The following is a 12763-nucleotide window of genomic DNA, read 5'->3' on the forward strand; positions in this document are numbered from 1 at the left end:
GGCGATTCTGACATTGTTTTCTCGTGACATATTGTACTTCATTTTAGTAGTAACATTTATTCGATATAACTTGCGTTTATTTGTGAAAAAAACGGAAATTTGGCGAAAATTTTGAAAATTTCGCAATTTTCCAACTTTAAATTTTTATGCCCTTAAATCAGAGATATGTCACGCAAAATACTTAATAAGTAACATTTCCCACATGTCTACTTTACATCAGCACAATTTTGGAACCAAAATTTTTTTTTGTTAGGGAGTTATAAGGGTTCAAAGTTGACCAGCAATTTCTCATTTTTACAACACCATTTTTTTTTAGGGACCACATCTCATTTGATGTCATTTTGAGGGGTCTATATGATAGAAAATACCCAAGTGTGACACCATTCTAAAAACTGCACCCCTCAAGGTGCTCAAAACCACATTCAAGAAGTTTATTAACCCTTCAGGGGTTTCACAGGAATTTTTGGAATGTTTAAATAAAAATGAATATTTAACTTTTTTTCACACAAAATTTATTTCAGCTCCAATTTGTTTTATTTTACCAAGGGTAACAGGATAAAATGGATGCCAAACATTGTTGTACAATCTGTACTGAGTACGCTGATACCCCATATGTGGGGGTAAACCACTGTTTGGGCGCATGGCAGAGCTCGGAAGGGAAGGAGCGCCATTTGACTTTTAAATGCAAAATTGACAGGAATTGAGATGGGACACCATGTTGCGTTTGGAGAGCCACTGATGTGCCTAAACATTGAAACCCCCCACAAGTGACACCATTTTGGAAAGTAGACACCCTAAGGAACTTATCTAGATGTGTGGTGACCACTTTGACCCACCAATTGCTTCACAGAAGTTTATAATGCAGAGCCGTAAAAATAAAAAATCATATTTTTTCACAAAAATGATCTTTTCGCCCCCAATTTTTTATTTTCCCAAGAGTAAGAGAAGAAATTGAACCTCAAAAATTGTTGGCCAATTTGTCCTGAGTACGCTGATACCCCGTATATGGGTGTAAACCATTGTTTGGGCGTATGGCAGAGCTCGGAAGGGAAGGAGCGCCATTTTACTTTTCAATGCAAAATTGACTGGAATTGAGATGGGATGCCATGTTGCGTTTGGAGAGCCCCTGATGTGCCTAAACATTGAAATCCCCACAAGTGACACCATTTTGGAAAGTAGACCCCTTAAGGAACTTATCTAGAGGTGTGGTGAGCACTTTGACCCAACAAGTGCTTCACAGAAGTTTATAATGCAGAGCCGTAAAAATAAAAAATCATATTTTTTCACAAAAATAATCTTTTCGCCACCAATTTTTTATTTTCCCAAGGGTAAGAGAAGAAATTAGACCACAAAAGTTGTTGTGCAATTTGTCCTGAGTGCGACGATACCCCATATGTGGGGGTAAACCACTGTTTGGGCGCATGGCAGAGCTCGGAAGGAAAGGAGCGCCATTTGACTTTTCAATGCAAAATTGACTGGAATTGAGATGGGACGCCATGTTGCGTTTGGAGAGCCCCTGATGTGCCTAAACATTGGAACCCCTCACAAGTGACACCATTTTGAAAAGTAGACCCCTTAAGGAACTTATCTAGATGTGTGGTGAGCACTTTGACCCAACAAGTGCTTCACAGAAGTTTATAATGCAGAGCCGTAAAAATAAAAAATCTTATTTTTTCACAAAAATGATCTTTTCGCCCCCAATTTTTTATTTTCCCAAGGGTAAGAGAAGAAATTAGACCACAAAAGTTGTTGTGCAATTTGTCCTGAGTGCGACGATACCCCATATGTGGGGGTAAACCACTTTTTGGGTGCATAGCAGAGCTCGGAAGGGAAGGAGCGCCATTTGACTTTTCAATGCAAAATTGACTGGAATTAAGATGGGACGCCATGTTGGTTTGGAGAGCCCCTGATGTGCCTAAACATTAAAAACCCCCACAAGTGACACCATTTTGGAAACTAGACCCTCTAAGGAACTTATCTAGATGTGTTTTGAGAGCTTTGAACCCCCAAGTGTTTCACTACAGTTTATAACGCAGAGCCGTTAAAATAAATTTATTTTTTTTTCGCAAAAATTTTTTAGCCCCCAGTTTTGTATTTTCACAAGGGTAACATAATAAATTGGACCCCAAAAGTTGTTGTCCAATTTGTCCTGAGTACGCTGATACCCCATATGTGGGGGGGAACCACTGTTTGGGCGCATGGCAGAGCTCGGAAGGGAAGGAGCGCCATTTGGAATGCAGACTTAGATGGATTGGTCTGCAGGAGTCACGTTGCATTTGCAGAGCCCCTGATGTACCCAAACAGTACAAACCCCCCACAAGTGACCCCATATTAGAAACTAGACCTCCCATGGAACTTATCTAGATGTGTTGTGAGAACTTTGAACCCCTAAGTGTTTCACTACAGTTTATAACGCAGACCCGTGAAAATAAAAATTCTTTTTTTTTTCACAAAAATGATTTTTTAGCCCCCAGCTTTGTATTTTTACAAGGGTAACAGAATAAATTGGACCCCAAAAGTTGTTGTTCAATTTGTCCTGAGTACGCTGATACCCCATATGTGGGGGGGAACCACTGTTTGGGCTCATGGCAGAGCTCGGAAGGGAAGGAGCGCCATTTGGAATGCAGACTTAGATGGATTGGTCTGCAGGCGTCACGTTGCATTTGCAGAGCCCCTGATGTACCCAAACAGTAGAAACCACCCACAAGTGACCCCATATTGGAAACTAGACCTCCCATGGAACTTATCTAGATGTGTTGTGAAAACTTTGAACCCCCAAGTGTTTCACTACAGTTTACAACGCAGAGCCGTGAAAATAAAAATCCTTTTTTTTCCCACAAAAATGATTTTTAGCCCCCCAAATTTTTATTTTCCCAAGGATAACAAGAGAACTTGGACCCAAAAAGTTGTTGTCCAATTTGTCTCGAGTACGCTGATACCCCATATGTTGGGGTAAACCCCTGTTTGGGCGCACGGGAGAGCTCGGAAGTGAAGGAGCACTGTTTTACTTTTTCAATGCAGAATTGGCTGGAATTGAGATCGGACGCCATGTCGCGTTTGGAGAGCCCCTGATGTGTCTAAACAGTGGAAACCCCCCAATTATAAATGAAACCCTAATCCAAACGCACCACTAACCCTAATCGCAACTGTAACCCTAACCACACACCTAACCCAGACACACCCCTAATTCTAATCCCAACCCTAATCCCAACCGTAAATGTAATCCAAACCCTAACCCTAGCCCCAACCCTAGCCCTAACCCTAACCCTAACCCTAACCGGAAAATGGAAATAAATACATTTTTTTTAATTTTATTATTTTTCCCTAAGGCTAGGTTCACATTGCGTTAGGGAAATCCGTTTAGCACTAGCGGATTGCGCTAACACAATGTCTTTTTAGGTGTCGTGTTTAGTGGTCGCGTTAACGTCCCCGCTCTGGAAGATCGGGGATCGGACCTCGGGCGCGCCGCGGACGCTGCAAGCAGCGTCTGAGGCGCGCCACAAAAGAATGGCACCTTGCTAGCGCGAGCCGAAAATGGCACGCTCTAGCGATGCGCTACACCTGAAAATCACATTGCTGTCAATGGTTGTGCTAACGGACCCGTTGCACGGCGTTAATTGTGACATTTTCGCCGTGCAACGCTGTCCGTTAGCGTTAACCCATTAACGCAATGTGAACCTAGCCTAACTAAGGGGGTGATGAAGGGGGGTTTGATTTACTTTTATAGCGAGTTTTTTAGCGGATTTTTATGATTGGCAGCCGTCACACACTAAAAGACGCTTTTTATAGCAAAAAAGTTTTTGCGTCTCCACATTTTGAGACATAATTTTTCCATATTTTGGTCCACAGAGTCATGTGAGGTCTTGTTTTTTGCGGGACGAGTTGACGTTTTTATCGGTTACATTTTCGGACACGTGACAGTTTTTGATCGCTTTTTATTCCGATTTTTTTGTGAGGCAGAATGACCAAAAACCAGCTATTCATGAATTTCTTTTGGGGGAGGCGTTTATACCGTTCCGCGTTTGGTAAAATTGATGAAGCAGTTTTATTCTTCGGGTCAGTACGATTACAGCGACACCTCATTTATATCATTTTTTTTATGTTTTGGCGCTTTTATACGATAAAAGCTATTTTATAGAAAAAATAATTATTTTGGCATCGCTTTATTCAGAGGACTATAACTTTTTTATTTTTTTGGTTATGATGCTATATGGCGGCTCGTTTTTTGCGGGACAAGATGACGTTTTCAGAGGTAACATGGTTATTTATATCCGTCTTTTTGATCGCGTGTTATTCCACTCTTTGTTCAGCGTTATGATAATAAAGCGTTGTTTTTTGGCTCGTTTTTTTTTTTTTTTTCTTACGGTGTTCACTGAAGGGGTTAACTAGTGGGCCAGTTTTATAGGTCGGGTCGTTACGGACGCGGCGATACTAAATATGTGTACTTTTATTGTTTTTTTGTTTTTTTTTTATGTAAAGAAATGTATTTATGGGAATAATATTTTTTTTTTTTCTGCTTTATTTAGGAATTTTTTTTTTATTTTTTTTTTTACAAGTGTGGAAATTTTTTTTTTTACTTTTTCACTTTGTCCCAGGGGGGGACATCACAGATCACCGATCTGACAGTGTGCACAGCACTCTGTTAGATCGGTGATCTAACATACAGCCGGGCAGGATTAGAGCTGCAGCTGCAGCCTGATCCTGACCCGGAAGTGCTCCCTGCAGGACCCGGATGCAGCCCGGCGGCCATTTTGGATCCGGGGACTGCAGGGAGAAGACGCTCGGTACACGGTGAGCACATCACCGTGTACCGATCGTCTCAGGGAAGCCCGCAGGGAGCCCCCTCCCTGCGCGATGCTTCCCTGCACCGCCGGCACACCGCGATCATCTTTGATCGCGGTGTGCCGGGGGTTAATGTGCCGGGAGCGGTCCGTGACCGCTCCTGGCACATAGTGCCGGATGTCAGCTGCGATAGGCAGCTGACACCCGGCCGCGATCGGCCGCGCTCCCCCCGTGAGCGCGGCCGATCGCATATGACGTACTATCCCGTCCATGGGAATTAAGTCCCAGGTCACCTGGACGGGATAGTACGTCATATGGGATTAAGGGGTTAACTGGCTATTTTCCTACTACCTGACACTGCCTCTTATTAACCTGTTGTTTGCCACCACCACGCTTAAAGCTGTTTAGCTTAGCCAACATGAGCTCTAATAGTAAGGATACTAATGACACAGAGCCCAAAGCTGCTGATGGCGCACGTAAGATTAGGTCTGATAGAAAGTATACTAATAATGCAGAGCAAAAAGACGCCGATGCCGCACGTAAGCGCAAACAGCGTGCTAACAAGAGTACAGAGGATAGATGCAAGCGCATGGACACTAAGTATACTAATGACACAGAGTCCAAAGCTTATGATGGCGCACGTAAGATCAGGTCTGATATAAAGTATGGTAATGATGCAGAGCGAAAAGCACCTTAAATAACAAGAATTGTCAAGAGCTGGTGAGTGCAGCCATTTTTTGTTCTTTCTTACTATTATTTATTAATTGTATTATTCTTACATTTGAATAAATAAAGTATATATGGATTCTAGACTCCCGATTCTTTAGAATCGGGCTGCCATCTAGTATCTAATAACTGTTGGACACAGTAATGTTTCTGCCTTGAAATGAGTTTTATTGTACTAACAGAAAATGTGCAATCTGCATTCAAACAAAATTTGACAGGTGCATAAGTATGGGCACCCTTATCATTTTCTTGTTTTAAATACTCCTGCCTACTTTTTACTGACTTACTAAAGCACTTTTTTTGGTTTTCTATCCTCATTGAGCTTTGAACTTCATAGCCAGGTGTATGCAATCATGAGAAAAGCTACTTAAAGTGGCCACTTGCAAGTTGTTCTCCTGTTTGAATCTCCTCTGAAGAGTGGTATCATGGGCTCCTCAAAACAACGGTCTCATGATCTGAAAACAAAGATTATTCAACATAGTTGTTCAGGGGAAGGATAGAAAAAGCTGTGAGGAACATAGTAAAGAAATGGAAGAACACAGGTACAGTTCTTGTTAAGGCCAGAAGTGGCAGGCCAAGAAAAACATCAGAAAGGCAGAGAAGAAGAATGGTGAGATCAGTCAAGGACAATCCTCAGACCACCTCCAGAGAGCTGCAGCATCAACTTGCTGCAGATGGTGTCACTGTGCATTGGTCAACTATACAACGCACTTTGCACAAGGAGAAGCTGTATGGGAGAGTGATGCAAAAGAAGCCGTTTCTGCAAGCGCACCACAAACAGAGTCGGCTGAGGTATGCAAAAGCACATTTGGAGAAGTCAATTTCTTTTTGGAAGAAGGTCATGTGGACTAATGAAACCAAGATTGAGTTGTTTGGTCATACAAAGAGGCGTTATGCATGGCGGCCAAAAAACACAGCATTCCAAGAAAAACACTTGCTACCCACAGTAAAATTTGGTGGAGGTTCCATCATGCTTTGGGGCTGTGTGGCCAATGCCGGCACGGGAATCTTGTTAAAGTTGAGGGACGCATGGATTCCTCTCAGTATCAGCAGATTCTTGACAATAATGTTCATGAATCAGTGACAAAGTTGAAGTTACGCAGGGGATGGATCTTTCAGCAAGACAATGATCCAAAACACCGCTCTAAATCTACTCAGGCATTCATGCAGAGGAACAATTACACTGTTCTGGAATGGCCATCCCAGTCCCCAGACCTGAATATCATTGAACATCTGTGGGATCATTTGAAGAGGGCTGTCCATGCTCAGCGACCATCAAACTTAACTGAACTGGAATTGTTTTGTAAAGAGGAATGGTCAAAAATACCTTCATCCAGGATCCAGGAACTCATTAAAAGCTACAGGAAGCGACTAGAGGCTGTTATTTTTGCAAAAGGAGGATCTACTAAATATTAATGTCACTTTTCTGGTGGGGTGCCCATACTTATGCACCTGTCAAATTTTGTTTGAATGCAGATTGCACATTTTATGTTAGTACAATAAACCTCATTTCAAGGCACAAACATTACTGTGTCCAACAGTTATTAGATATATGAAACTGAAATAGCTGTTGCAAAAAAAACAATTTTTATAAAACATTTAGCTTAAGATCAATAGGGGTGCCCAAACTTTTTCATATAACTGTATTATACATTTTATAGCACAATTTATTCTATGGCGCTTTAGGCTACTTTCACACTAGCGTCGGACTCGGCCCGTCGCAGTGCTTCGGGCCGAGGTTCCGACGCTAGCAGTGAAACGGAGGCACAATGGAGGCAGCGGATGCATTTTTCCTGCGCATCCGCTGCCCCATTGTAAGGTGCGGGGAGGTGGGGGCGGAGTTCTGGCCACGCATGCACGGTCGGAAAAAGCGGTCCGTCTGCAGCTAAAAACGTTACATGTAACGTTTTTTGCTCCCGGCGGTCCGCCACAACACGGTTCAACCGTCGCACGACGGTTGCAACGTGTGTCAATGCGTCGCTAATGTTAATCTATGGGGCAAAAACGCATCATGCAAACAACTTTGCAGGATGCGTTTTTTCCCATAAACGACGCATTGCGACATATTACAAAAACCGCTAGTGTGAAAGTAGCCTAACACTTGAAAGGGGCAAATATGGACAAGTACAATAGAGATATGAGCAACACAAGGCACACACAAGTACAGAAATAGAGAGGACCCTGCCCATGAGGGCTCACAGTCTACAGGTTTAAAAAAAAAAAGGTGGGGGGGGGTATATAGAGCAGGACTGAGTGTGCATGGAGCACATACACCTTTCATCTCATAGCACTCAGTGTGGGGTGAAGAACAGTGCAATAGAGCTGAGTTTTGTCTGATTATGGAAGAAAAATGTATGCAACACTCCTCTCATAATTTTGTGAGTTCTACTGTGCTGCCCCTCTCCCCCACACTGACTATCCTGAGATGAAAGCTGTTAGTAATCTCTGCTCTTCTCCCCACATTTGGAATCACACACAGTTCTGCAGTGAGATCTCGGGAGACCAGACTGCCTGTCATTACATGGTTCGGACTAAGAAACCTGCTGCAAGCTTTTGTAGGGGATTTGTTTTTTTCCCCATTATGTTGTTGCCTGCTTATAATCGGTGAAGCTCATGCAGGGGAAGAAGCACACGCCTCCTGAGACAAATCTCTGGCAAAGCCTCCTTGGACTTAAAGGGTTTGTCCGGTCAAAACCAATTTGTCTGCAGTCATTCTGTGTGACTGCAGACTTATGAATCCCGCCAGTCAGGGCCGGCTCCAGGTTTTTGAGGGCCCCGGGCGAAAGAGTCTCAGTGGGCCCCCCCCTTTAACACATACCACGATTCATGATCGCATATAAACACAGCCATGTAGTATATAACACAGCCCACGTAGTATATAACACAGCCATGTAGTATATAACAGCCCACGTAGCATATAACACAGCCACGTAGTATATAGCACAGCCCACGTATCATATAACAGCCCATATAGTATATAGCACAGCCGCATAGTATATAACACGGCCCACGTAGTTTATAGAACAGCCATGTAGTATACAGCACAGCCCACATAGTAGTATACAGCACTGCCCACACAGTAGTATACAGCACAGCCCACATAGTAGTATATAGCACTGCCCATGTAGTATATAGCAGCCCACGTAGTATATAACACTGCCAACGTAGTATATAACACAGCCCACGTAGTATATAGCAGCCCAGTCCACATAGTATATAGCAGCCCACGTAGTATATAGCAGCCCAGCCCACGTAGTATATAGCAGCCCAGCTGCCCATGTAGTATATAGCAGCGCCACTCACTCAGGCACTTGTAGGAGCTCCTCCGGTATCTGCCTCATAAGTTAAGCAGCACTGCAGCCAGCCAGAGGCAGAGATCAGAGCAGAAGAACATGCTCTCTCCGCCCACAAACAATGTCACACTGGCTGCCTTCTCTTAACCCCTATGTGTGCCTGCCTGGCTGCACTGACTGAGTGAGAAGATGCTTGTGTCAGAGCTGGCACATAGGGGTTAAGAGAACGCAGCCAGCAGTGACTTTGTGGGCGGAGAGTGTTGTGAATTCTGCTTTTGGGCTCCCTCCGGTGGTTGTAGATGGTAATGCAGGTGTGCCTGGACTGCAGGATTGGACAGGTGTATCTGCTAATTGCAAGGCTGACTGGGGTATTTAGCTTTGCAAGACTCTTTAGTCCCTGCCAGTTGTCAATGTTCCTTGTTAGGTGTTGGATCACTTTCTGGCTTCTCCTGCTCGATGCCAATTTCAGCAAAGATAAGTGTTTGGTTTTTTGTTTCTGTGGCACACTGCCGGTGTGCTTGTTTCAGTTTTATTCCTGCTCTGATTGTAGGATTCACTGGAGTTGCAGATATATGCTCCTGCATCTTAGATGTAGGAAGTTTTAGTATATTCTGCTGTGGATGTTTTGAAGGGTTTTATACTGACCGCACAGAACTCTGTCCTATCCTGTCCTATCTAGCTAGAGTGGCCTCCTGTGCTAATCCTATTTTTCTGCCTGTGTATGTTTTTTCCTCTCCGACTCACCGCCAATATTTGTGGGGGGCTGTCTATCCTTTGGGGATTTTCTCTGAGGCAAGATAGTATTCCTATTTCCATATTTAGGGGTATTTAGTTCTCCGGCTGTGACGAGGTGTCTAGGTGTGTTAGGTACACTCCACGGCTACTTCTAGTTGCGGTGTTAAGTTCAGGATTGCGGTCAGTACAGTGGCCACTTTCTCCAGTGAAAGTTCTCATGCAGCTCCTAGGTCACTGGATCATAACAGGAGAGGGCATGTTCTCCTGCTCTGCTCTCCCAGCTGTATCTATGACAGCGTGAGTGGGCCCCCCTCTCTCTCTAGGGCCACGGGATTTGCCCAGGTGCGCCGGGTGCTGACGCCGGCCCTGCCGCCAGTGCACGCACTGTGCACTGTGTGGATTCACCAGTTTCAGACCTCAGGAACGAAGGGTATGTACGAGTATTGCATACCCCCGGCCAGTGGGCGCGGCCTCTCTCCATACACTTGCATTGAGGGGAGTCCTCATCCCGCCTAATGATGCAGCCAGTGGGCGTGTCTGACTAGAGGGCGCGGCCTCGCTCCATACACTTGTATGGAGAACGAGGCGGCGCCCAATGGCCAGGGACTATGTATAACTCATACATACCCTCTGAAACCAGCGAATCCCCACAGCGCACAGTGCGTGCACTGGGGGGATTTATATGTTCAGTCACACAGAGTGACTGCAGACTTATCGGTTTTGACAGACAACCCACAATTATAACCGAAACTTCACAAGTTTAATGTCCCTGCAACGAACAGGAAAACATTAGAAAAATAAATGTTTTATTAAACTCTACAGTTACTATTCCATGATGTGGCCAATTTAACAGGATAGAGCTTGTGAAAGGTCTTCTTTTAAAGGTGGTGTCTCTGATTTATGATGCTTAATTGCATGGAACTTTAGTACATTGTGGGGTAAAAAAAAATTGAGATTGTGCACCAAAACAAAAAATGGTTCTTATATTAAAACACAATGTTTCTTTTATTGCAGAAAATCTTCTCCGAACCTGGAAGTTTGTCACTAAATACAATCATAAAATTGAGAGAACAACGTCGTGCACAGCTACTTACTCAGGAATAATGGATGTTTGAGAGTAACAACTGACACATTCCTCCAATATAATAATTGCACTGAAAAACCATTCCATGTCTGCCACAGCATATTGTACAAAGTATTATGGTATTCTAGACAGAGAAAGGTTGATTTCCACCCAAAACCTACATTAGTGAATCCAAAGTTAGAGCAGCAGCCAGAGTTTAATTTTCTGCTGCTTTAATTAACAAACAAAATGACATTTTTGCATTTTTCTGTTGAGCACATCAGTAACTGCATCGATACTGGTTGGAAATGTTAGCGTAACTAAATGTAAGTGTGCTTGAAATGGTTAGAACTGAGATCAAGTCAAAGTTTGGTACCAAAGCCACCCTGGGAGTGTTTCCAGCAGTCTTTGATTCAATCTCAGCTGATTAAAGAAGATTCCCTGTACTGTCACATTTATGATCTGGCTGGAAACCCAGAAGTCCTACTTCCTGGCCATGCAATTAATGAGATCAATTGTGAATCTCATGGTGGCAACGAGCTGGCGATGCAAGAATTAATGATTCTGCCATTTGATCCCTCCAGCTTTAAGAAGACCATATGCACTGGCTCTGAGGGTTACTACAGTCTAAAGAACGTAATCAAAGACAAACATGGAAAGTATTCCACCTGTGTTGGCGATGAGGTTGGCTTTGCAAGTTCCCTGAAAATGTATTTATTTTTTTTATTATTGATATTTGGTTTATAACATTTTCACAGTTAAAATGCAACTTGTGAAACATCTAAACAAGTCAAATGGACAAAACAATAACCTATTAGAACAAGGCATGTTTTTTTTGTGTTTTTTTTTTTTTAATTATTGCAGGCAGTAAGCAGATTACAATAGTACTGTGCTCCCTTGTATAAAGAGATGAAAACGTGAAATCAAGGAGGCATTAGAACTTTTGAAGACTGTGCTTAATAAGGCTTTACACCAATATAAGATTTATGATCGGGATGGATGTTGCAGATTCTGAATTTTACTCTGATGGAAAGTAAGGCTTGGATTCAAATTCCAAGATGACACCAGCAAATACTTCACCCCCTGCCTATGTGGTTGACCTGTACAAGAGTTTCTTTTAAAGAGTGCCTAGTTATTTCCATTGAAGAACCATTTGACTTGAATTACTTGGCTGCATGGTCAAAGTTCATCATGTAGTGCCAAGTAGTTAAAGATTATTTGACTGTGACCAATTTGTAAAGAATTGAGAACGCCTGCAACTGAATTCTTAAAAAGATCAATCATATTATGTCTGTTACTGCACAACTGCGGGAAAGCTAGCTGGCTCCGAGCAGCAGCCGGGGAGTAACTGTCTGCTAGAGAGATTGGAGACCCTATATTGGATAGATAAAAACCAGTGATCCATGTAGATCTAAGAAACTTGCAAGATACAGCCACCTGCCTTCAAAACATGCCTTTTGGATACTCTTCAGTTCTCAGCTAATACTTCACAAAAGAAGTAACCAATGAAGAATCGGACAGATCACTTAATCATCTTTATGCAGTTGCTGTAAATCTTGGAGTCTGCAGGAACTGACTTAAAGCCTTCATTGCTGCAGAGGCCATGATCACCCCTAAACTTTGCAGCGATTACTGTAGGGTACACCTAAGCCTCTTCCTCACAATCCTGCAGCTTCTGATCTTACAAACCGAGAAGCTTTATTGTTATGGCCCCGATCTCTTAAGACCCTTTTAAATGGTATGATATTGTGTTGTGTAGTGTCGAGAGGCTAGTTAACAATTAATGTGCAAAATAAAAGATGTAGTTTTACGTACAGCAATTGAACTGTTTTGAAGGTGAAAAAATTGCAGGTAATGTAGATCTAATCATTGATGCTATTAAGTTACAGTTTGTTTATATAGACTATTTTAACATTTTGGGTGGAAATCTTTCCCCTTCCCCCATTAAACCCCACCCCCACCCCCGGCACTGACTGTTAGCACAAGCCATTGGCTTACCTTTAAGTGCATAAACACTCCTTTTTATTGTAATTAGTAGACCTGACCTATCAACTTGTTTTTCATATTTATATAGAAATAATAAAGATGCAATCAAACAAAACTATATTCTCTCATGCACTACCTGTCAGTTCAACTATTTTTTAATAAACTATTTATTACTTTC

The 12763-nt window shown here is 42.8% G+C and overlaps 1 protein-coding gene across 2 annotated transcripts in view; it reads left to right on the forward strand.

Moving 5' to 3' along the window:
- Nucleotides 1-12763, forward strand: part of GRTP1 (growth hormone regulated TBC protein 1) — a 164027-nt gene extending 151264 nt beyond the window's left edge. For both annotated transcript variants that reach the window (XM_069757885.1, XM_069757886.1), the window contains exon 9: nucleotides 10551-12763. In XM_069757885.1, the coding sequence (XP_069613986.1) occupies nucleotides 10551-10640 (90 nt within the window). In that variant the 3' untranslated portion in view covers nucleotides 10641-12763. The remainder of the gene's footprint in view (nucleotides 1-10550) is intronic.

This window comes from Ranitomeya imitator, chromosome 3, assembly GCF_032444005.1.
Source record: "Ranitomeya imitator isolate aRanImi1 chromosome 3, aRanImi1.pri, whole genome shotgun sequence".
Taxonomy (NCBI): Eukaryota; Metazoa; Chordata; class Amphibia; order Anura; family Dendrobatidae; genus Ranitomeya; species Ranitomeya imitator.